Source organism: Eulemur rufifrons, chromosome 19 (assembly GCF_041146395.1).
Source record: "Eulemur rufifrons isolate Redbay chromosome 19, OSU_ERuf_1, whole genome shotgun sequence".
NCBI lineage: Eukaryota > Metazoa > Chordata > Mammalia > Primates > Lemuridae > Eulemur > Eulemur rufifrons.
In genome coordinates this window covers 43,463,548-43,488,265 of record NC_091001.1, presented here as the reverse complement: position 1 = coordinate 43,488,265, position 24,718 = coordinate 43,463,548, and the positions used below count along the sequence as shown (strand labels likewise).

Here is a 24,718-nt window from a genome sequence, read left to right as displayed (position 1 = left end):
TTAGATTTTTCTCTTGATATTTGCCTCCTAGTATGTCATTACATTTCAGATTAATCACTTCTAATTGAAGTTTTGAGGGAAGCTCTTCAATTGCAAAGTTAAATGAATTTTGAAATATGGAACTGTCCTTTCTACTTGCACTGATGTCTGACAAACTGCTAGAACTATAGTTTGAGCTCAGAAAATATCTACTGCAAATTTATGTGAGAATGGAGATCTTGCTTTTGTTTTGACAACATGGGAAGTGTATTAAAGAGCTTCAAATTGTGAATCAAATAAAGTTAGTTGTTGAAATGACTTCATCACAGTGTAAGTTTCACATATAAGCACCCTTTTGCCTTGTAATATTAGGTAGAATTCATTAAGAAACAGTATTAAGCAACCAACTTCATTTCTGTGCAGACCACGAATTAACAAACATCTTCTAACTGACCAGTTACTTTTAAAACAAACCCTTAACCATGGACACGTTTTTAAACATATGGTTTTTAAATACCATTGTTTTTGCACACTCTGAATGTATTTTTTCATCCCAACACCATGTCATAAATGAAAAGATAATAGAGAATTTCTTATAATTGGACAAATACACTAATGTTCAGTAATAACCTATAATTTATTTTTCATAATCCAAGTTTATAAAAAGTAACTTTGGAACTTCAGTTATCGTTAGCCAGTAGACAGTCTTTTCCTGTCCACAATTAAAAAAGTCAGTATTTTTTTTTTTTTTTTTTGAGACAGAGTTTCACTCTGTTGCTTGGGCTAGAGTGCAGTGGTGTCACCCTACCTCACAGCAACCTCAAACTCCTGGGCTCAGCCAGTCCTCCTGCCCCGGCCTCTCAAGCGCACCCCGGCTAATTTTTTTCTATTTTTAGTTGCTCAGTTAATTTTTTCTATTTTTTATATTTTTTTATTTATAGTTTTTCTATTGTTCCAGCTTGATGTTTTTCTATTTTTTTAGAGACGGGGTCTCCCTCTTGCTCAGGCTGGTCTTGAACCCCTGAGCTCAAGCAATCCTCCTGCCTCGAAGAAATCAGTATTTTTGGAAGTACTGTCCAAGCTGTTTGGGCGCTCCTTCTGCATTGCTACTAGATAAGACCTGAAACTTGGTTTGTCCTTCCGCAGCGAGATTTTAGCTGGTATCAAGTGGCCATCACTTCCTTTTTCTCCTTGGATAGCTGACACAGGACAGGAAGACAGAGGGCTTTCTGATACTCTGAAGATCCATTTCAGGAGATCTATTCTGTTGGTATTTCTTAATGTGTGATAAGGCTTGTCCAGCCTCCACACTTTGTTAGAGTTCTCCTTCACACACACCTACCATCAGCAAAGCGGCCCTGTAGGCTGAGGATTCTTACTCCCACGTGGCTAGAGAATAGCAAGCAAGGCCAGGTCTTTGGGTGCCGTCTAGTCCTTTCATGAGAGTCACTTTGATAGGAGAAAGGGGTTGGGGAAAGGCATCTGAGTCTGGGCGGGGGCTGGGAGTGAGGCACATTTAAGGTGCTGAAAACACACCTCATCTTTGTACCATTTTGCTCAGGGCCAGCCCGAAGTGAGAATGGTCAATTCCTAGTTTTGCCACCATCATCCTCACACCTAAATTCCCTGTAAGTATATTCTCTACCGAACTGAGCTGAGTGAAGCAGTGCAGTGCCCCCTTTTGCCACCCTAGGGAGGCCAAGCAGCTGCGAGAGTGTGCCCACCGCCCTCCACTCTCCCAGCAAACTCCCGGGAGCCGGGGATGCGGACACAGGACGTGTGCGCGGGAAGGGTCACCCGGCGGGGCGGCGCTCCCCTAGCACACGGGGCCTCCAGGGTGTGGGCGGGGAGGAGCTTGTACCCGCGGGGCGGGGCAGGGCGCGGCGGGGCGGGGAAGAGCCCGGACGGCGGGAGCTTGGCTGTGGGCTGGCGCCCTCGGAGCCGCGCACCGCATGGCGGGGGTCGCAGGGGCCCACTGCGCACGGACGTTCGGACAAACATGGTCTACACTCCCGAGAGGTGAGCGGGGCCACTCCCGCGTGCGGCCCCAGCGATGAATCGGGAGATCCCACCCCGCGAGGAAGAAGGAAGGGATGGTCAGGCCGCGCTGTCTCTTTAAGACCGTGTTCCTGCTAACACCGACGGTGAGTAACCTGGCCCTGGTCCCGGGGGAAACCCTGAGGCGGGACGGGTCCTTGGTTTGATATGGATAGGTGGGTGAAAGTACAAATCTCTGGGCGTGGAATTTGGGAAAGTTATGAATGGTGTGGGGGAAACCCTGCTCTGAGCCAAAGCCCCCAGGTACCTTGTAAATTTTAGCAGGGCTCCTGGAGAGAGCCGTGAGACTAGGCAAGGCCAAGTTCCAAAGGGAAGAGAGGAGAGCCGCCCACCTGGCTTCTCAGCGTCCACACCGCAGGCACAGTCCTTCATTTATCTTGGTAAGCGCAGTAGCTTGTGAGTTATTGAGATGAATGCCAGAAGCTTCAGGTTTCAGTGGTGGGTGGGACAGCAGGGGAACAGACCACTGCCAGGGGAGCCATGGGCACCTGGTTCTGCAGGCAGTTTTCTGGGCTGAGAAGTGGAGCTGGCCTGCCCACCCATAGGGCATCCAGCAGCTCCCTTAGGACCTCAAAAGGCACAGTAGGAAGCAGATGGCAGCACTGTGCCTCCCTGGCGCCCACTGGGCAGAGGGGGAGAGGCTGGGTGGTCTGATGACACTGGGTGAACAGAATGAAGATTGTGAAGTCATAGAGGAAGTGGGATGCTACAGCTGGGGCCTGGGGCTGGCTGCCTAGAGAGAGGAACAGTGCTGCCCATGGAGACTCAGTGCCTTCTGCCTGCGGAAGGGACCCTCTGGGATCAGCAGGGCATATCTGATGCCCATGGTGGACTGATGAGTCGGGTGAGGCCACCCTACAAGGGTCCCCCTCCCCATCCTACACAGGAATAAAAACAGCCCCATGTCCACCCTCTGGAAGCCTAAATACCACCCACACCATGTGGAAGAAAAACAGTAGAGAAATTGAGTGGCACATCCTGCTGCCTCCCCCTTCTCCCAAACCACCTCCCAGTTAGACTACTCTTGCTGTGTCCAAGCCCAGCTCTGTGAGCTTTCTGTTCCTCCTGAGTAGTTGACGTCCAGGATTTGGGGTATCAGGGCTCTGGGGAATATGCACTGGAGAGCAGATGAGTCTGGAAGATCACCACTGACTCCCACCCTCCCACTTCTCCAGATGCAGAGGCCTCCATGGCTGTGATAAGCCTGCTGTTCTTGGCAGTAATGTATGTTGTTCACCACCCCTTGATGGTCAGTGACCGGATGGACCTGGACACACTAGCCAGAAGTAGGCAGCTGGAGAAGCGAATGAGCGAGGAGATGCGCCAGTTAGAGAGAGAGTTTGAAGAGAGAAAGCAAGCAGCTGAGCAGAGGCAGAAGGCAGAGAACTTCTGGAGAGGAGACACATCCGACGACCAGTTAGTGCTGGGGAAGAAGGACATGGGGTGGCCATTCCAGACCGATGGCCAGGAGGGGCCTCTGGGCTGGATGCTGGGAAACCTGTGGCACGCTGGCCTCATTTGCGTTTTTCTCATCTTTGAGCTCCTACGACAGAACATGCAGCATGAGCCAGCCTTTGATTCCAGCAGTGAGGAGGAGGAGGAAGTCCGTGTCGTGCCCATCACCTCTTACAACTGGCTCACTGACTTCCCCAGCTGGGAGGCTCTGGACTCCTTTTACAAACATTATGTCCAAAATGCCATCCGTGACCTGCCCAGCACCTGTGAGTTCGTGGAGAGCTTTGTGGATGATCTCATTGAGGCCTGTCGGGTGCTCAGCCGCCGGGAGGCTCACCCACAGTTGGAGGACTGCTTGGGCATCGGGGCTGCCTTTGAGAAATGGGGAACCCTCCATGAGACTCAGAAATTTGATATCCTGGTGCCCATTGTCCCTCCTCAGGGGACTATGTTTGTCCTGGAGATGAGGGATGCGGCCCTAGGCCGCCGCTGTGGCCATGTGTTGGTGGAGTCAGAATGTATGTGCAAGCGCGAGAAACTCCTAGGGGATGTACTGTGCCTGGTGCACCACCACAGGGACCAGTCGGTGGTCTCAGGGAAGTGTGGCAGCTCCATCAAGGCAGCTCTCTGCACTGGCCTCCACCTGGATGTGTGCAAGACCATACAGTGGTTCCGGACAATGGTGGGCAATGCCTGGGCCCTTGTGGCCCACAAATATGACTTTAAACTCAGTCTCCCACCTTCTACCACCTCCTGCAAGCTCAGGCTGGACTATCGCTCAGGCCGCTTTCTTTCAATCCACTTGGTCCTGGGAGTGCAACGGGAAGATACCTTGGTCTACCTCTTGAGTCAGGCTCCTGACCAGGAACAGCTCACCAGTGTAGACTGGCCTGAGTCCTTTGCAGCCTGTGAACACTTGTTCTTGAAGATGGTAGGGCGTTTTGCCCCTGAGAACACCTGTCACCTCAAGTGCCTCCAGATCATTTTAAGTCTCCGGAACCATCAGAGCTTACCCCACGGAGCATCCCGCCCCATCCTCACCTCTTACCACTTCAAAACAGCCCTCATGCACCTGTTGCTACGGCTGCCCCTAACAGACTGGCAGCACAACATGCTCTCTCAGCGGCTCCAGGACATTCTCTGGTTCTTGGGCCGTGGCCTCCAGCAAAGGACCCTCCATCATTTCCTAATTGGTAACACTTTCCTGCCCCTGACCATCCCGATCCCTAAGGCATTTCGGAATGCCGAGCCTGTCAATCTCTTCCAACACCTGGTGCTAAACCCCATGGCACATTCACAGGCAGTGGAAGAGTTTCATAACCTCCTGACCCAGGTAAAAACTCTGCCCTGTGCCCCACTGGCTGCGGCACCTTAATGTAAAAGCCATTAAAAAAAAAAACGGGAGCAGGTATTTCTGATTCCTCAGGCTGCGAAAGAGTTTATTTTTCAGATATATTAACAATGTATGTGACCTTCACCTTGCTGGCAGGGGCTATGATAGATTAAGACACTTCAAGGAGTAAGTGAAATGGTCACGAGGATGGATGCAGCCTGCAGGGCCTAATCTAGGGTGAGTCTTCTGAGACTTTCTTCTTTTGACTTTCATCACGATCCAAAGAAGGTCCAGGGAAATGGATGTTATGGTAGGATCTTGATGCTAAGAAGTTTAAATCCAGAGGGGGCCTGTGAAGTTATGTTTTTCTGTTAACACTGGAAGCAAAAGAGAACCGGAGAATACCTCCATTCCAGCTTATTCCTTTTTGTGAATGACTCTCAACATGTTCCTTGTGAATTGGTTTACTCTGAACTGTTAGCTTAATTCCCATCCAGGCTGATGGCACTCCATTTTATTGCAAATACTGTGATGGGCAACTTTTCATATTTTAGGTTCTAATTTTTCAGGCCATCTCTATTTTGAAAATATAATCAAGATGTTTAGTTTCCATTTTCTTAATTTGGTCCTTTTGTGTGTGTGTGTGTGAGAAAGGGTCTGTCTCTGTTGCCCTGGGTAGAGTACAGTGCATCATCATAGCTATAGGCTATATAGCTATGATGAGGCATATAGGCTCAAACTGCTGGGCTCAAGCAATCCTCCTGCCTCATCCTTTCCAGTAGCTGGGACTATAATTTTAGCCCATTTTCATATGACAATACAGCTGTTTTTATGCATCTGAAAAAACTCCAGTATTACCTAAATAATAAGCATCGATTCACAAACAAATTGTAAGTCAATAGTGACCTGTCTCATAATTGAAATAATATGTTTACTATAATTAATCAAATAGCCAACATATAATGAACTCTTTAGTGCATGGAAACATTATTTAAAAAGGACATTGTTTTTGAGGGTTCTGAGATCAACAATTACCAATTACTTTGTTTCTGAGGAGGAGCCACTTGTTTGTTAAATGGAAAGAATGTTTAGCAACTATGTATAGCTGTGCTTTTTCTCAGTCTGGTCATGCCTTTGTATTCTCTTTTCAAAGATGACAAAGGGGTTATTTCAACTATGTTTGCGGTTTTGAAAAGAGGGGTCATCACAATCCAGGCCCACTGCCAGGGTTGGACAGGAAGGGATTATGAAGCAGTCCAATTTGAACAAAATCATGCTTCTTGAGATATGATTGGTGTATTTTTCCCTTCTTTCAAAACCTTGGGCATGCTAAGGAGGAGTGTTAAGAAATGCAACTATAGTTACGGGTGTGGTTGTTTTGGAAATACCAATGCTGTTCTACCTAGCACTGCCAGGGAGATCTACTGGGGAGGAAAGTCTGTCCTCATTTAACTTGATCTCAAAGGGGATCAGATGGCTGGCCTTTATGGGCTTCAGTTGTAGAATCCACAGCCTACCCGCTTCCACACATACACACAAAGCAAAAATAAATTAAAAGTGCCCCAGAAGCTGATGCCAGGCAGTATTTGAGGCTCTTGCTGCATAATAGCTACTGTGTTCCCCTGTCGCCTTATGGCATCCATCAGGTACTACTTTCAAGGTAAGATGCAATGACGGTTGGCTCTATGCTAGTGGGATTTTGGTGTTTTAAAAACATCCATATACCTCTTGTTTAGAAAATCATTTGCTGGTGTTTTAGTTACAATTCAATAAAGGAGGCTATTTTCTGTATATATTGGAATCTGTGCAATAACACACTCAGCAGATCAACATTCTCACATGCCTGTTCCAAGAAGTTCACGTTACCCTGGGATAGTTCCATCCAGTACCTCCTGGTATTTCTCAATACATCTTGAACCAGTCTGCCTTGTGGTTTCCCAGTGGCATGGCCAGTAGCCAGGAAAGAATAATTCAAGATGTTAACGAACACCTAGGTTATTAATTTTCATGGTGCCCAAACCAAAATATCAGCCAAATTAAAAGATCTTTGTGACTACAAACAACATGCATAAACTGTAGAAGTCCACTCCAGTACAAAGGTGATATGATTTCTAGTTTCTAGTCTAGTTTCTAGCCTACTAGACTAGTTTCTAGGCTAATGGAAGACAAGAAAGAAAATGTCAAGTTATGAGTGGGTAGAAGATTACAAAGGGAACAGTGAGCAAAGCTTGGGTGGGGCAGAGGGAACAAAAAAGAGCATAGGAAAAAAAAAACAAGTAGTAATGGAAAGAACAGACCTGTAGTGCTCTGGGAATTACTCTTACAATTAAAGGGGAAACCTCTCCAGATAGGAAACTAAGCTTTATTCTAAAACAAAACCTGGCTAGCCCCCAGGATACAACAGCAGTTATAGTAATGAGAATACTTAGTGTTCACTGAGCATTGCCAATGGTCCAGGCACCATTCTGACTGCTTTACATCTGGAAACTCACTTAATCCTCACACTATAACCCCATGAAGCAGGTCCTTTATCCCCTCCATTTTACATATGAGGATACTGAGGCACAGAAAGAATATACAACTTCCCCAAGGTCACATAGCTAGCAAGTGACAGAGCCTAGAGGAAAGTACCTGCACTAGCAACCTTTCAGTGTGGTCTTTGAAATAAAACAAGATGTAAGAGTTAAAGAGCTTTGAAAAGCAAAAAACACTATATTAATTTTAAAGGTGGGATGTTATTGTTTGGAATTCTGGAAGACAGAAATTGTTGGTTCTTAGCCCAGTCTTTAGGAGGTCAGGAATTTCCTATCACATACAAAAACTAAAGGCATTTGCGTAGGGGCCAAATCGAATGCAAAGCTGTTTCATCTAAGTGCCCATTGAGTCCCAGTGACTTGATGGTTTATATCAGGAACTGCATTATGACATAAGCTAGCTGTAGGTTGGAAGGTCATGGCAAATTTACGGCCCATAGATTGCTTGTTCAGGTAGCCAATGGATAATACTATTGTTCCTCACGTAAACTAAGGCTGTTTCCCACTTATTTTGGGGAATTAGAATCCCTGTGAGGGTGACTCCAGTAACTCCAAGTAGTGCTTTTCTGGCAGCCTGGGAGTTGGGGAGGGGCCCCACTACTTTACATTGGTACAGACAGAGGAATTGAGTTTGCATATCACTGATATCACTGACAAATCATTCACTCTGTAGATCTAATCCCCAAAACAAAGATGACATTCAGGGCAGGAGGTGAAAGACCTGTCCATACTGGGCCACTAGGAAGGCCTGGCCCACAGAGACACTGGGGATGGAGGAAGCTCTAAGCAGTCAGCTTAGGTGGCTCCATTATCCCCACAGCCTCAGGCCTCACCTAGTGGGTCACCTAGCAGCCTTCCTCTGCCAGGGTTCCAAGCTAGTTCTTCAGAGGCTCCCGATTCAGTGCCACTTACCACCCTCCCAACCCTTGCTGTTGTTAGCACAAACAAGGAATCCAGAGCATCACACTTGTTCCCACTCTCCTCAAATGTACTCAGCTGAGAACAAGTGAGGGAGATGACAGGACCCTAGCATATACTGAGTCCACCTGCTTGCAGGGAGTTTAACCTATTAGCTAATTCTTCATAATAGTGAAATGGGTATTGTCATCCCCCCTTAAATGAGATAGATGGGGAAGAAAATGAGGCCCAGAGATGTTAACAAGCCCAGCCCAGGATTTAAACTTACCTTCCAACTGTACTCATTCAGTACACATTTAAGTACTTACTTGCTGTGTCCATGGCCTGCATCAGGCACTGGGAAAAGAATGCTGAGCAAACACAACTTCATCCTCATGGAGCTGACAGTCTATGGAGGAAATAGACATGAAACAGTCACCCCACTGCATGTAAAACTGCAACCGAAGCCTCCAGTAAGGAGATTTGTGTACGTATCAGGGAAGGTCTCCCTGAGGATAGGGGAGCTAAGGGAATTACAATGGGGAAGAGGATCCTAGGTGGAGGAGTGCCCATGTGCAGAGGCCTTGGGGTGGGAGCAGGCCTGGTGAGGGGTCTGAAAGAAGGCCCAAGTGGCTGAGTGTGGGGAGCAAGGAGAGGCAAGGTTCAAGAGGCTGCAGGGGAGTGGGGGGTCAGAGAAGATGGACTCTGCAGGACCTTATGGGACATTTAGAACTTCACAGTGGAACCTCTGAAGGGTTTTAGACTTCCAGGAGAAATATGGTGGGGGACAAGTGGGAGTGACAGCTCAGATTTGTACTTGGCAAACACCACTCTGGACCCAATGAGATGGGGGTCAGGGCAGGCCATCGGGAAGGTAATGTGGATGAAAAGGAGGCAAGATTGAAGAGATTTTTAGGAGGTAAAAAGAGTTGATACTGGATTGTGTGTGGAGAGAGGCGAGGAGGGAGCCATCCAGGATGACTCCTAGTGCTGATTTGGGTTCTTGGGTGGCCGGTGGTATCATCTGCTGAGATGAACACTGTAAACTCCTTTTCTTTCATCTATCCCACACTGCCTTACACTAAAGATTTGAAGGTGATCACTGGAATAACAAGTTCACACGAACAACAAATAGGTTTGTAACCTAAAAATGAAATCCTAAACACCTCCCCCCCTGCCAGCTTAATGGACCCCTCTTGACCCAGGGGAGCCCAGGAAAAAAACCTTAAAACTGAGTTGCTAGCCATGACGGGATGGGAGGTGTAAAGCACAATTACATGTGTGTTTTCTCTTCATAAATATTCATGACTCCTATAGCTTGTTAAATATGTATATTTAGCCACCCTGCCTAGTATAAAACCTTGTTCCCTTTTATCTGTCCCTTGAAACGCGTGTTCCTGGGTTGTGGCTGGGACAGTGTTTTCCAGCTTGCCAGAATGGCCACTGCGAGCTGAGAAACTCACGAGAAATAACGCTTTCCTTTTTCCAAAGTATAAACCTAGTGGTCTTTGGTGGTGTTTTTTGTTTTTTTAGTTAATAGGTTTAAAAAGTGGTTTCAACAAAGGGCAGTACTTTTTGGTTGCCAAAATAACTGAGGGGCACTGATGGCATTTAGTGGGCAAAGGTGTCAGGGATGCTAAACAGCCCTACAAAGAGGGCAAGAGTCCCTATGTCAAGATTGTTTCACCTGACTGCCAATAGCACCTTCGAGGACAAACACTATAAAAGAGGTCAGATGTGTGACTTATAAGAAATTATAGGATGTGCTAGGGAATATTTGAGGGAATTGCCCTGGCCTTTCTTCCCGTAATTCAATTTTGAGTCAGATGAAGCTGGATGGACAGGCAGTATTTTACACTTCTAACTCTTCCGACCTTTTTTGGGAAGGGGCTGTGGTTTCCAGGAAGCTTTTCACAAAAATCTGAATAAAAACGATGGCCTTCATTTAAAAAAAAAATGTACATACAACATTTTGCACCCGTCTTCTCCGCCTGGAACGCTTCTCATTCCCGTGTCGGCGCCCTCTCACCGCAGACCCATACCCCTCCCACGTTTTTAGCGCTTTGCTGCCCTCACAGCAGAGGACTCTAGGAGAAATGAACATCGTTTTCTCGGTCTGGCTCCCCATTAGAAAGTAAATTCCACGAAAGAAGGGCCCCTTCCGCTCTGCTCAACGCTGAGTCCCCAGGGTCCAATTCCGCGTCTACGGCTTGGAACGAGGGAGTTTTCACACTATGGACCAGTGGCCCTCCACCCAAGACGTCTCACTTCCACGCTGCCCGCGGATGCCCGGTCCCGAGGTGGTCCGCGCAGGCGCGCCTCTAGCCCCGCCCTCCGGTGACGTCACGCGGCCGTTACGGCGCTCGGGCGACTCCGCGCGCGCGGTTTAAAACCAGATCCGGAGACGCCGAAGGCAAGATGGGACCTCCCTGCCCAGGTGAGGCCGGGCCGGCGGGAGGCACGACAGGAAGGGTCCAAAGCAAAGCAGTGCTTCGAGCGGGCCGGGCCAGTGGGCAGGCCTGAGCGGGGAGAGCGGATCTGCTCAGCCCGGTTCTCGGCCCGCCAACTGAGGCCGGAGGCAGGTGCGGGGGGAAGGGAGAGGAGCGGAGGGCAGGGCCTGCGCGGGGTTGGCAGGCGGGACTGGCAGAGGGGCGCTCGGCCAATCGGGACGCGTCTTCGAGTGCGCTAGCGGGGCTGGCGCCACTGCTCGATCCCTGGGCGGGCAGTGGGACGACTTCTACCCAGGGCTCCTACACCATGCTTGGTGTCTCTTCATTAAAAAAGTGGTTTTCCTGGAATAGACGTTAGTTTCAGGGCCATGGAAACGTTGTGGTTACCGATATATGATTAGTATGCATGCATTTGTTTTTACATTCAAAGGTATTGCGCCTTTGGGCCAGACCCTCTATCAGGTGCAGAGATACGATAAAGAACAAAACAGGCCGGGCGCGGTGGCTCGCCTGTAATCCAAGCACTCTGGGAGGCCGAGGTGGGAGAATTGCTCGAGGTCAGGATTTCGAGACCAGCCTGAGCAAGAGTGAGACCCCGTCTCTACTAAAAATAGAAAGAAACGATCTGGACAGCTAAAAATATATATAGAAAAAAATTAGCCGGGCAAGGTGGCACATGCCTGTAGTCCCAGCTACTCGGGAGGCTGAGGCAGAAGTATTGCTTAAGCCCAGGAGTTTGAGGTTGCTGTGAGCTAGGCTGACTCCACGGCACTCTAGCCTAGGGAACTCTAGCCCAGGGAACAGAGCGAAACTCTCTCTGTCTCAAAAAAAAAAAAAACAAAAAAAAACAGATAAGATCTCTGTAGTCTTGGAGCTTGGAGTTGAGGAGACAGACCATAAACGAAATAACAGATGAAGTTTAGTATTGTGATAACAGATAATAGCAGAGTGGGGGATGGCTTCTTTAGGGATTCAGGGAAGATCTTTAAACAGAGATCGTGGAACCTGTTTTCAGGCACAAGAAGCAAGTGCAAAAATGAGGCAAGAAAGAGCCTGGCCTGGGCTAGGACCTGACCAAAACATTGTGACCAGGCGTAGGGAGTGAGATCTGACAGGGCAAGGCCTGGTATTCCTTGGTAAGAGGTTTGGAAATTGAGTTACATTTGGACATGGTGAAGTGTGATTTACCTGATAGACAAGTGAAGGGGTCAATAATCACTTGGATAAGAGTTTGGCCACTCAGGGAGGTGACCCATGGACTGAGAAATAAATTTGGACATCGTTTATCATATAGATCATAAAACCATGGAAACGAGTGAGAACACCAGGAAAACCTTGTAGAGAATACACGCCTAGGACCAACATTTAGAAGCTGGGTAGAGAAGGAAAAGCTGGAAAAACTCAAAAGAGAGTGGTATCATAGAAGCCAAGAGTGTTTCAAGGAGAGTTTGTCAACTGTTTCAAATGCTGCTAAATCTCAAGAGAAATGAGGCCTGAAAAGTGACCATGGACACCGTGCCTGGCCTGTGGTCTATATTCTTATTACCGTTTGGGGGGATGAAGAAAATGCTTAGAGCATTTACTTAAAATTTTACCAGTTAATAAGTGATGGAGCTGTTACTGTTTTTTGTTTGTGTTTTTTTTTTTTTAAGAAACAGTGGTCTCGTGTTTTCCAGACGGGAGTACAGTGGCACAATCATAGCTCACTGCAGCCACGAACTCCTGGGCTCAAGCAATCCTCCAGCTTCAGCCTCTCGAGTAGCTGGCACTACAGACACATGCCACCATGCCCAACTAATTTTTAAAAATTTTTGTGGATGGCCAGGCATGATGCCTCACGCCTGTAATCCTAGCACTATGGGAGGCCAAGGCAGGAGGATTGCTTGAGTTCAGGAGTTCGAGATCAGCCTGAGCAAGAGTGAGACCCTGTCTGTACAAAAAATAGAAAAATTAGCCCAGCATGGTAGCAGGCACCTATAGTCCTAGCTCAGGAGACTGATGCAGGAGGATCACTTGAGCCCAGGAGTTGGAGGCTACAGTGAGCTATGATGACGCCACTGCACTCTAGCCCGGGGGACAAAGAGAAGCCCTGTCTTGGAAGAAAAGAATAATTTTTTTTTTTGTAGAGACAAGGTCTCACCATGTTGCCCAGTCTGGTCTCAAACTCCTGGCCTCAAGCGGTATTCCTACCCTGGCCTGCCAAAGTGCGTGAGCCACTGTGCCCAGCCAGAGCTGAGTTTTAAAGCCAGGCCTTCTGATTCCTAAATGTAGAAACTTTACCTGAGCCTCTCAGTTCCTTCATCTCTCTCTTCCAGTGATCTTGTTTCTTGCCCTGCCATGGTAGGCCATAGCCACTCACTACCATAGACCTTGTCATTAAGCATCACTGTACCACTGTCATCTCAATTTTAAGTACCTCACTTCTCAATACCACCGATATCTTTCCATCTCGCTCTCTCTTCTTCCCTGACTCTTGACAATCTTTTGACCCAGCAGACCTATATTCTACTACTTTTCACCATCCCTCACCAGAGGCTCTCATGTTCTTGTTACCCTCTTTTTTTTTTTTTTTAAGTTTGTTTTTTTTTTTTGAGACAGAATCTTGCTTTGTTGCCCGGGCTAGAGTGAGTGCCGTGGCGTCAGCCTAGCTCACAGCAACCTCAAACTCCTGGGCTCAAGCGATCCTCCTGCCTCAGCCTCCCGAGTAGCTGGGACTACAGGCATGTGCCACCGTGCCCGGCTAATTTTTTTCTATATATATTTTAGTTGTCCAGCTGATTTCTTTCTATTTTTAGTAGAGACGGGGTCTCGCTTTTGCTCAGGCTGGTCTCGAATTCCTGACCTCGAGCGATCCACCCACCTCGGCCTCCCAGAGTGCTAGGATTACAGGCGTGAGCCACCGCGCCTGGCCTTTTTTTTTTTTTTTTTTAAGTTTTTTAGCAATGTTCTACATGTTCAGAGAAACTTCTCTAGTAATGAACCATAGAAATGATTCCTGAAAGTATAGTTTCCCCCTCTTAGCTTTACATTCTATGATCCACCAATATAATCACTTTCTTTTATACACCCTTAACCCCCTTGCCCTTCCTTAGTTCCTTATGTCTGTGACAAAATCACAACCCTGATTAATTCCCACTGTGTACCAGCCCCTGCACACCTGATGGTAGCAAGAGAAAAACACCGAGAAAGGCCGAATGGTGTCAAGGGCACCCTGAAGCTGCCCAGCAGTCATGCTATATTTCCTGGCTCATCTCTCTCCCATTCTCCTAAATGACTATTTCATATTGTCCCTTTCTTCTTAAATTTCTAGTACCTTCTTCCCCACCTTCTCCTTAGCTGCTGAGATTTTTTATTTTCACTTCCTATTTTACAAAGAAAATAAAAGCAATCAAAAGAGAATATCCACGAGTCCACCATTGCACCTGTTTCCCTACTTCCATCTGTGCCTGTGTACTCTGCCATTTCTACTATTGCTGTGGATGGGCTCTCTGCTCTTGACAAAGGCAGCCCCTTTACCTACTTGAGTACATTGTTCAGCAACTTTTACCCTTTCTTCTGCATGATCTCTGTGGTAGGCTGAATCATGCCTTCACTAAAGATGTCCAGAACCTGTGACTATATTATCTTACATGGTAAAAAGGACTTTGCAGATGTGATTAAGTTGAGGATCTTGAGATGATCCTGGATCATCTCGGTGGGCCCAGTGTAATCACAGTGGCCCTTATAAGAGGGAAATGGGAGGGTCAGAGTCAGAGAAGGAGATGTGATAACAGAAGCAAGAGGTTGGAGTGATGGGAGAAGGGGCCCATGAGCCAAGGAATGTAGGCAGCCTCTAGAAGCTGTAAAAGGAAAGCAAACATTTTCCCCTAAAGGCTCCAGAGGGCACATAAACTTGCTGACACCAAGTTAAACTTTTGACCTCCAGAACTACTAGAGAATACATACATGTGTGTTGTTTTAAACCACTGAGTTTGAGGTAATTTGTTATAGCAATGATAGGAAACAAAAACAATCTCTTTGTTTCATTCTTTCTACCATGCTGAATTTTTTTTCTGTCTTAATAAATACTTTCTTGACCTCACTTCTTTTTCAACTTTCACCCCTCCCATTTCTCTCCTTTCTTTTACAGTGGAAGTCCTTGAAAACCTCGTCTCCATTTGCTGCATCCAATTTCTCTTTTCCCATCCTCTCTCAAATCTATAGCAGTTCAGCTTTCTCCCTTGCTACTCTGGGAAAACTGCTCTTGTCATGATCACCAGTCATCTCTAGATTGCTAAATCCAGTGCTCAGTTGCCAGTTCTCCACTAATCTGACCTGTCAGTTGCATTTGACATACTTTATCACATCTTCCTCCCCTGAAATACTTTCTTCACCTGGCTTTTAGAATACTGTATTCTGGTTTTTTTTCCCCTACTTCACTAGTTGCACATTCTGCATTTCTCTTGCTGGTTCTTCCTTCTTTCCTGCTCTTTAAACTTTTTTTTTTTTTTTTTGAGACTGGGTCTTAATCTGCTGCCCAGTCTGGCATGTAGTGATGTCATCAGAGCTCACTGCAGCCTCAAACTCCTGGCCTCATGTGATCCTCCTGCCTCAGCCTCCCAAAGTGCTGGGATTACAGGCGTGAGCCACTGTGCCTGGCCTGCTCTTTAAACTTTTGAAGGTTCTAAGACTCAGTCTCAGAATCTGCTCTTCTCTCTCTCTACTCATTTATTTAGTGATCTCATCTAGTATTGGGGCTTTGAATATCCTCTATATGCCGATGACTTCCAAATGTATGTATCTAGCCCAACACTTTTCCCTAAATTCCAGGATTAGATATCCAGCTGTCTACCCTACTTGGATGACTAATAGACATCTCAAGCCTAGCATGTCCCAAGACTGAGCCCTGACCTTGCCTTGCCTCCTTTCCTTGTAAATGCGCTTCTCCTATATCTTCATCTCTCAGATCATGGCAACTCCATTTCATCAATTGTTCAGGATAACCTTGCAGTTATTCTTGAGTTTCCTGTTTTTCCTCGTGCCTCACATTTGATCCATCAGGAAATCATGTTGGCTCTATCTTGAGACTATCCAATGGCGGACCACTTAACGTCCTTCACTGCCGCCTCTCTGGTCTGAGTCACTGTCACCTCTTGTCTCACCTATTGGCACTTGCCTTCTAACTGGTCTTACTGTTTGTCTAGCTCACTTTTCAGTCTGTTCTGAGCATAATTGCCAGAGAGATCCTCTTGAAGCTTAAGTTAGGTCCCTGTATTCCTCTTCTCATCATTATCCAATCACTTCCCGTCTCACTTAGTATAAAACCAAGTCTTTACAATGGCCCATTAAGTATGGCTCATGTGCCCCTACCAGTTGTCCTTCCCTTGTTCTGACTAATTGGTGTTCCTACTCTACGAGGCCCTGGGGAGTCTGACATACCTCAGATTGCTGTGCCACTCCCCCTGGCTTACTTCACTTCAGTCACACGGGCCCCCTCAAACATGCCAACATGCTCCTACCTTTGTACTTGCTGTTCCTCTGCTTTGATGTAGCTTCCCCCACATCTGCACGGTCTTTATTCTGATGTTGCCTTCCTGGTGAAGCCTTTCTTGACCACTGTATTTAAAAAGACGTCCCACCTCTGTTCCCCAATCCTTCTTATTCCCCTTCCATGCTTTACTTTTCTTTCTTTCTTTTTTTTTTTTTTATATATTTTTTTCTAGTTGATTCGGCAGGTGAGTTGTTACACACTCCTTAGCGGATTCCAACTTCCGTGGCCACCGTCCTGCTCATGCTTTACTTTTCTCCATAGCATTTATCTCCAGCTCAATGTGCCATATGTTTTCTAACTTGTTATTCTGAAAATGTTCAAACATACAGGAAAATTGAAAGACTAAGACAATAAACACCCTTATATCCACCACCTAGATCCAACAATTGCTAACATTTTGCCATCTTTGCTTTATATTTATTTTTGACTGATCTAGTTGGAAGTAAGTTGTACACACCATGTCATTTCACCCCTAAATTGCATCTCCTACAAATAGTGACATAATCATAATATGGCATAATACAGTAACACTTAATACAGATTAATTCCCTGATGTTATCTGGTATCTAGGCTATATTCCAATTTCCCTAATTATCCCCAAAATGTTGCTTAGAGCTGATTTGATTTTTTTTTTTTTTTTTTTTTTTTGACAAAGTTGGGGCCAAAAGCTCATATATTGTTTTAGATTTGTACGACTCTTTGGTTTCTCTTAATCCAGAAGAGTTCCCCCTGCTTCTGTCTTGTCATGAACTTTTTTAAAATTTATTTTTTATTTTTTTTTAGAGATGGAGTCTCCCTCTGTCACCCAGGCAGGAGTACAGTGGTGCAATAATAGCTCACTGTAGTCTCAAACTCATGAGCTCAAATGATCCTCCTGCCTCAGCCTCCTGATAGCTGGGACTACAGGCATGTGCCACCATGCCTGGCTAATTTTTTTTTTTTTGTGGAGATGGGATCTCACTATGTTGCTCAAGCTGGTATCATTAACTTTAAAAGACTAAGCTAGTTGTCTTGTAAACTGTCCTACATTCTAGATTCGTCTCAATGTTTCTTTGTGATATCATTTAACTTGTTCCTTGACTCCTTGTGTTTCTTACAAACTGGTAGTTAAATATCTGAAGTCTTTACTTAAATTTAGGTTAAACATTTTTGGTCAAAATATCTCCTGGGTGATGTTATGAATTTCATGTTGTATTACATCAGGAGATAAGTTTCAAGTTGTCTTATTTTTTGTGAGGCTACATTTGACTGGGTAATGTGGTGACTGGTAGATCTTTCATTGTAAAAGACATTTTTCTGTTTGCAGTTAGCAAGTAATCTGGTGGATGATTCTTTGGAACATTTCATTTATCTTACATGTTTATGTTGTTTGTTCTATCTCCTTGCCAAGACATAGAGGAGCTGGGTTTAGAACCCATCCTATCTGACTCTGTGGCCAATACCTCCCCCTTGTCTCAGCATCTGTCTCTGCCTTGCCTGGCATTATGGGTTGTATATGTCTTTTGACCTACTAGTTTGTGAGCTTATCAGAGGCAGCAACGTTATCTATCTTTATATGTGTAGTGCTTAGATTCACAATAGCTACAGAGTAGATACTTTTCCCAGATTAGCAAGGAAGTGTCAGAAACCTATCACCTCTCTTCTACCTCCAAGAAACCCAAATCTAGAGGTTCTAGCCATCAAGTATTAGAGTTGGAGAAGATCTTAATGGGGAATGTGTGGCGAACCACCACCCCTGTGACAGGACCTAAATTCCCTTTAGATAGAGGAAATGTTGTGTTGAAGTTTCCTTGAGCCAATGTTTTGTTCTACCAGTGCCAGCCCCAATGCATAATTCTTCTTCAGAGACCCGTGGACACCCTCACAGTGCCTCCTCACCTTCGGAACGGGTGTTCTCGATGCCTCTGCCCAAGAAGGCCCCTCTCAATACTCCTGGCACCCCAGTCCTTGAAGACTTTCCTCAGAATGACGACGAAAAGGAGCGATTGCAGCGGAGGCGCTCCAAGGTCTTTGACCTGCAGTTCAGCACAGACTCGCCTCATTTGTTAGCCTCCCCCTCCAGTAGGTGAGTGTATTTCTGGGCTGGCTCTCCTCGAGGCAGCTACCTTGACATGGGTTGCATGGGTTTAGGCATCTCCACAAAACCTCATGGATTCTGGGTCTGGGTTTTGAAAAGTTACAGTATCATGGATCCTTATGAGAGTTGTTTTTTTTTTTTTTCCATATAGAAGTATTGATGTTTCAGCTACTATCCCTAAGTTTACAAACACGCAGATTACAGAACATTACTCCACCTGTATCAAACTATCCACTGAAAATGTGAGTATCTGCTGGTTTCTCATTGAAGATTTTGCATCTTGATCACAGGGGTTATCTATTTATCTTGATTTTGTAGAGAATGCACAATCAATGATAATTATTTTATTCTCCAGTGAATCTTCTTAATGTTGGTGTTTTTCACTATGGTTTTACTTTTTCTTATGGATTTTTGTTGCTCCTCCTAACAGTTGCCTGTTACCTGCAGCATATCTAGAGAGGCAGTATGGGTGAATGGTGTGAGTTCTGGAGCTAGACAGTAGATAGACAGTAGAGTTCTGGAGCTAATAGTGTATGCTGGAGCTAGCCAGAGTTAGAGACTACATACTTACAAGTTGTGTGCGAGTCACCCAACCACTCTGCTGCAGGATTCTTCTCTGAATAATGAGAGTAGTGCCTGCCTCATACAGTTCTGAGGATGCCCAAGGCCCTTTGTATACAATGCTTAGAGCAGGGACTGCACACAGCAAACACCCAGGACTTGTGTGCTGCCAATCTAGGCCTTGACAATGAAGACATGCACATGGTGGATCTGGCTCTTGCCAAGTGTTTGTGGGAAGTGAGATCAGTGGCGAGATGTGGGTATTCCTATATGAAGTCTTAGCTTCCTCTGTTCAGAATAGCATTATTTACATGAGCATAGGCTATAAATAACAAACCTTTCTGCAATTTTGTTTTCAGAAAATCACAACCAAGAATGCTTTTGGTTTGCACTTGATTGATTTTATGTCAGAGATTCTTAAACAGAAAGACACAGAACCAACCAACTTTAAAGTAAGAAGAATGTCCGCTTTCTCTTGCATCTGAATTGAATGATGATTATTTCTAATACTTAACATAATTCTGCAAATACATGAAAGCCTTCCTTGTTTAGATATTAGCTACTTTACTTTCTTTCCTAAACTGGCAAAATGCAGAAAAAATATATGTTCTATTTATTTCCTAGCAGTCTTAGGGGAAGTTTTGTCATTGTTTCCTTGGGGCAAGTAAATATTTTCTGAAGCTTTCTGAGTTTTACCTGGTTAGAAGTTCTTTTCTGTGCATCTTCATGAGTATAGCTCTGCTTGTGTGATCAGGTGGCTGCTGGTACTCTGGATGCCAGCACCAAGATCTATGCTGTGCGTGTAGATGCCGTCCATGCTGACGTATACAGAGTCCTTGGAGGGCTAGGCAAAGATGCTCCACCTCTGGAAGAAGTAGGGGGCTATGATGCAGGTATGTGGATTAGGATCTGGATTTAAGGGGATTCTTTTAGGGCATACCAGGTAGTTATTTCAGTGATATATTGGAATGAGGTCACAAGAAATCAATTACCTCATTTTATTGAAGACATGGACATTTTTAGAATTATACGTGGTCTTACATGAGAAGATACTCAAACACTAGAGTTATTTTTCTTTGAAAAAGAGAAGGGCCTCATAAATGCTTTTAGATTTTATTTAGGCAAATTTGAGTAAACATCACCAACCAGGAAACTTATGATTTGGGGGTCTTTGGAAATGAAATTATATTAGAAGCCAAATCTAGTAGTTTGATTTCTGCATAAGCTGCAGATTACCTAATGCCTGTTGGTTTGACAGAGTTGCACATGTTTAAACTATGACCACTCTTTGAAGAACTTGAATTAATAAGTTCAATCACATGCTTCAAAGCAGCCCTTGTAGTACACAATCTTATTTCTCCTTTTAGATGGAAGTGCTACTGAAACAGGAACAACCAAAAAGCCTCCAAAGCCAAAGAAGAAGCATTTATACAAAACCATTGAGCAGAATATAAACAACCTCAATGTCTCTGAAGCAGATCGAAAGTGTGAGGTGAGGAACTATGTGTACAGTGTGGTCTCTGACTAATTCAGAACCTCAGGAGCTGAAACTTGGCAGGGCCTGATTATGTGCTTATTTGCTTGTGTATGCTTGTTTAAGCCTCAGGGGAGTAAAATATTCAATTGATGTCTCTGCATTATCACGCCTTAGCTTTATAGTGAACACTGAAAGTAAGTCCCTCAGTATTGTGCAATGACTGAATAGAATGAGATTGCAAATTACTGAGAAATCGGATTGATAAAAAATTGTATATCCTAGTAAATGTAACAATGGTGACATTAGCTAATATTTGTTGTACACATACTGGGTGCCATGCTTCCCTAAGCTTGTAACCTGTGTTAATTTATGTAATCCTCACAACATCCTTGTGACATTTTATGGAGAAAAACTGAGGCACAGTAACTTGCCCAAGATGACACATCTAGGAGCGAGCTAGGATTTGAAGCTAACTTGGCTGGTTCCAGATTCCGGGCTAGGACCTTACTGTGTAGGAAATCTAAGGAATCTGTTTAAATGGTGCTGGAGGCATCATTTATAATTAGCACAGTTAATTTAAAGCAAAAAGATGTTGCTACAGATTTTTTTATTTTGCTATTTAAAGCATTGTTTCAGTGAACATTCTTATATTATTTTTGTACTCTTCTGGGAGTGTATCTATAAGACTGGGAGTGTATCTATTACTATAAGAGAATTCTGAGACATGGAATTTCAAAAAAGATTGTATCAATTTACTCTCCCATTAGCAATAGAGTAGATTACTTTCTCTTACCTCGACAACATTCGTAACTGGTAATTAAGGTCATAAGACTGGAATTGATTACCAAGCGAATGAGTGCATGTTGAAAAAGGACTTGAGCTCTGGGCTGCCTGGATCTTAGGAGTTCAGAGAACTGAAGAAACATTCAGTAGATAAGAGGAAAACTAGAAGAGTGTGGTATCCAAATGAGAAAGTGTTTCAGGGAGCGGGGAATGATCAACCATGTTAAATGTGGCAACCTAAGGTCACTGGTGAGCTTGGAGAAGCGGTCCTTTGGAGCTGAAACTCAGACTTCCACAGAAGGGGTGTTGCTTGGCTGGTGCTGGTGTCCCTGAGTTTGGAGAGGGGCTTTATGGGCCCAGGACCCAGACCTCTGAGGAGGGCATGCTGGCTGGTGCTGTGTCTCTGAGGGACACAACCAAGAGGCTGGTTCTGTGAGTGTGAGAAAACTACAAATGGGATTCAGCTGCTGCTATAGGTAGGCCCTGCTGCAGCTGGGGTGAAGCACTACTGGGCAACAGTCACATGAATAGGAAGGAACACGTCCCTCCTCCCTCCTGGAGCCCTACAGTCTCCCTCTAGTGCCTCCGATTGGTAAAGCCTAACAAGGAGCAGCTGGCAAAGCCAAATGTCCCAGATCTAGCATCACAGCAGAGGAGAGAAGGTAGGTTTGGAGCTGAGAGGCACACAGGTAAAGTGTCAGGAGATCTACTTTCAAAAGGCACTGGGGTGGGGAGATACATAATGTGTGGGGAGAGAGAGAAAGCAAATGTGCAAAATGTAACCCATTGGAGAATCTAGGTAGAAGTTATACAGAGATTCATATTGGTCTTACAACATTCTTGTAGGTTTGAAATTGTTCATGATAACTGGGGGAAAACAAATAAGAGAACTGAAGACACTGAACACAGGTGGTTGTTTTGAAGAGTTTTGCAGGGTAATGGAATAGCAAATGGCAGGGAAAGTAAGGTCGAGAGTTTTATTTTTAAATGAGAGAATTAACAGCATATTTTGTTGATGACAGCAATCTATTAGAAAAGGAATTATTGATGATGCAGCAAAGAGAGGAGAATTGCTAGGGTGGTGTCCTTGAGCAGGTGAGAAGGGAAAGGAATGGAGAGCAGGTGAGAAGGGAAAGGAATGGAGAACAGGGATGGGGCTTGACTGCCAGGGATGGGGTTTGAGTGCATGCACAGTGGAGCCTTCTGGATATTGTCTTCTGGTGGTGTCTCTCTTTTTTCCTCCCCAGTGAAATAGGAAGCCAGGTCATTGGCTGACAGTATAGAGAAGGAAAGTGTTGGAGGTGAGGAGAGAAAAAGCTAGGAAAGAGTCATCTGGGAGGCTGGATGAGTGAAGAACTAGGGTGATGTGGTTTGATTGCTAGACAACTCAGATCTACTTGAGGTGGTGGCTGATGGATTTAAGGTGAGATTAGTCAGCATGACTTTGGGACTTTTTCCAGGGATGATTAGCTGTATGGGTGCAAGCACAGAATAGGCAGCAAGTTAGATTTAACAAGGGATTGCGTTGAGCTGAGTGAATGGACACAGGTAAAAAGGGGCACTGGAGTTGAGAGCATGTGCAAGAGAGTGGTTCCAGACACTGCTTATGGAATTTTAGCTGGAAGAGAGGGGAATGAGTGTCGGTTGAAAGTAATATGATCAGTAGATTATAGGGCTGGCCTGGTGGGGTCAAAGACTTCTTAAATATTGAGGACAAGAAGGTGTAAGATGGAAAGATAAGAGGAGTTATTGGAGAGGGCCACTTGGAATTGAACATACGGAGAGATTGCAGTCAGGGTTAATGATTCAACTCGGAGAACGGGCAAGGGAGTAAAGGGCAGAGGTGCTGTGGGGGTCTTAGTAGGACCTCTCAGAATCGTGGGCTTCTTAGGATGAAGGACAAGACCACTGAAGGAGATGATATCAAGTAAATGAGAGGCCAGAGTACTGGGTGGGTCATCATACAGATACTAAAATCACTAAGAACTAGACTGGGAGTAAAGTTTGAGAACATTAATGAGCCAGGAGCTAATATTAAGCTCTTCCAAGAAGGGCTCAGGTTGTGGCTCAGACTTTGTAGAAGAGGCAAGATTTGAACTGGGCCTTTAAGGAAGGCTAGGTATTTGTCAGGTGGGCATTGTCAGGGAGATGATTCTAAGAGGCAGTAGAAAAGGCCATGGCCCAGGAAAGTTTTGGTTCTTAAGGGAGCAGAATAATGTACAAGTTTGACTAGAGCTAAGGATTTACTTGTAAGTAATCACCTAAAACGACCCTGGACTTTTACCATACAGTGTGTTACCTACCACGGCCCCCTTTTACTGTGACTTACTGTGGACCCTTATTTCAGAAGGTTTCATCTTCCCAAACTGTGCAGTCATCATTTTCCTGTGGATTCATTTTCCTGTGGATACTCAGGGATGTAAATCAGATCTAATTTACATGAAAGAACCGCTATTCTCATACTGGCATGATATAATTCTAGACACAAGTTTGGAAAGTTATGTTAGTGTTTTCAGCTTTAGTGTGGGTCAATGTACAATTTTCATGTTGACTCTGAAATGCTGAGTATAGTTCCATTAACTACCTACACAAGACTTCTAGGGAGGCTCCAGGTGGGAAACCATTGCTCTGGTTAGCATTTGAGGAAGGGAATAGGAGCAACAACACTGGCATTTTTAGACTAGGAATTGGGAGAGACCAGAGATAAGGGTTGTATTGGTGACAGTGGGAATGGAGAGACACACTGGAAGGAAAACCCACCAGGCTGTGTGGCTGCCTGTGTGAGGGAGCTAGGAGAACACAGAGGTGACAGATGTGCTACTCTGGTACTAAGGATGCTGAGAGAACCTCATCAGTTCTGGTGAGGTTAGTTTCAGAGCTAAGGGGGCCAGGGAAGAGTCAGAGAACCACATCTGTGTTGTCATATTCAAGCCCCTCCCTCTCCATATAGTAGCCACATTCTGAGGCATCAGGAAGACCTGTGAACCCAATACCCAACTGTATCTCCTGTCTCAGGATCATCTTTGGCTTCTACCCTCTTGCCACATATGCATGTGCCTTGCCCTGTCCCTGTTCTGCCTTTGGGCTTGGTGTCATGTGGCTATGCCACTCCTGCTCCTGAACCAGCCTTAGGGACCTTCTTACACCCTCTGTCAGGTTTTACCCAGCCATCTAGCCCTATTGACTGTGCCTGTCATTTGCCTGAATGTCTTGGGTGTGTTCTTCCAAATCCTAGGAAATATTTCTATTCAGAGGAACAGTAGAACCTTGTGACTAGCTTCATCACACAGGCTTTTTAAGCCAACAGAATTCATTTTGGTAGCATTTTCTGGCACTGGCATTTTAGAGATAACCATTTAAAAACAGTGACTCGGCCGGGCGCGGTGGCTCACGCCTGTAATCCTAGCACTCTGGGAGGCCGAGGTGGGCGGATCATTTGAGCTCAGGAGTTCGAGACCAGCCTGAGCAAGAGCGAGACCCCATCTCTACTAAAAATAGAAAGAAATTATATGGACAGCTAAAAATATATATCGAAAAAATTAGCCGGGCGTGGTGGTGCATGCCTGTAGTCCCAGCTACTCGGG

At 45.3% G+C, this 24,718-nt stretch overlaps 3 protein-coding genes across 5 annotated transcripts in view; 2 read left to right on the top strand and 1 right to left on the bottom strand.

Moving 5' to 3' along the window:
- SNRNP200 (small nuclear ribonucleoprotein U5 subunit 200) overlaps window positions 1-24,718 on the bottom strand; it is a 198,884-nt gene that overhangs the window by 48,467 nt on the left and 125,699 nt on the right. The window lies entirely within an intron of this gene.
- On the top strand, window positions 1,882-4,921 carry ITPRIPL1 (ITPRIP like 1). Of its 3 annotated transcripts, XM_069494744.1 has the most exons (3): window positions 1,882-2,123; window positions 2,302-2,417; window positions 3,213-4,921. In XM_069494744.1, the coding sequence occupies exon 3, from the start codon at window positions 3,227-3,229 to the stop codon at window positions 4,865-4,867; it is 1,641 nt and encodes a 546-aa protein (XP_069350845.1). In that variant the 5' UTR covers window positions 1,882-2,123; window positions 2,302-2,417; window positions 3,213-3,226; the 3' UTR covers window positions 4,868-4,921. The 3 variants fall into 3 exon arrangements, with proteins under 3 accessions (XP_069350845.1, XP_069350844.1, XP_069350843.1); XM_069494743.1 differs by lacking the exon at window positions 2,302-2,417; XM_069494742.1 differs by lacking the exons at window positions 1,882-2,123; window positions 2,302-2,417 and adding an exon at window positions 2,780-2,881.
- Window positions 10,675-24,718, top strand: part of NCAPH (non-SMC condensin I complex subunit H) — a 36,129-nt gene continuing 22,085 nt past the window's right edge. Inside the window, exons 1-6 of the mRNA XM_069494691.1 lie at window positions 10,675-10,693; window positions 18,082-18,301; window positions 18,465-18,555; window positions 19,234-19,326; window positions 19,629-19,767; window positions 20,242-20,366. Coding sequence (XP_069350792.1) covers window positions 10,675-10,693; window positions 18,082-18,301; window positions 18,465-18,555; window positions 19,234-19,326; window positions 19,629-19,767; window positions 20,242-20,366 — 687 coding nt within the window. The remainder of the gene's footprint in view (window positions 10,694-18,081; window positions 18,302-18,464; window positions 18,556-19,233; window positions 19,327-19,628; window positions 19,768-20,241; window positions 20,367-24,718) is intronic.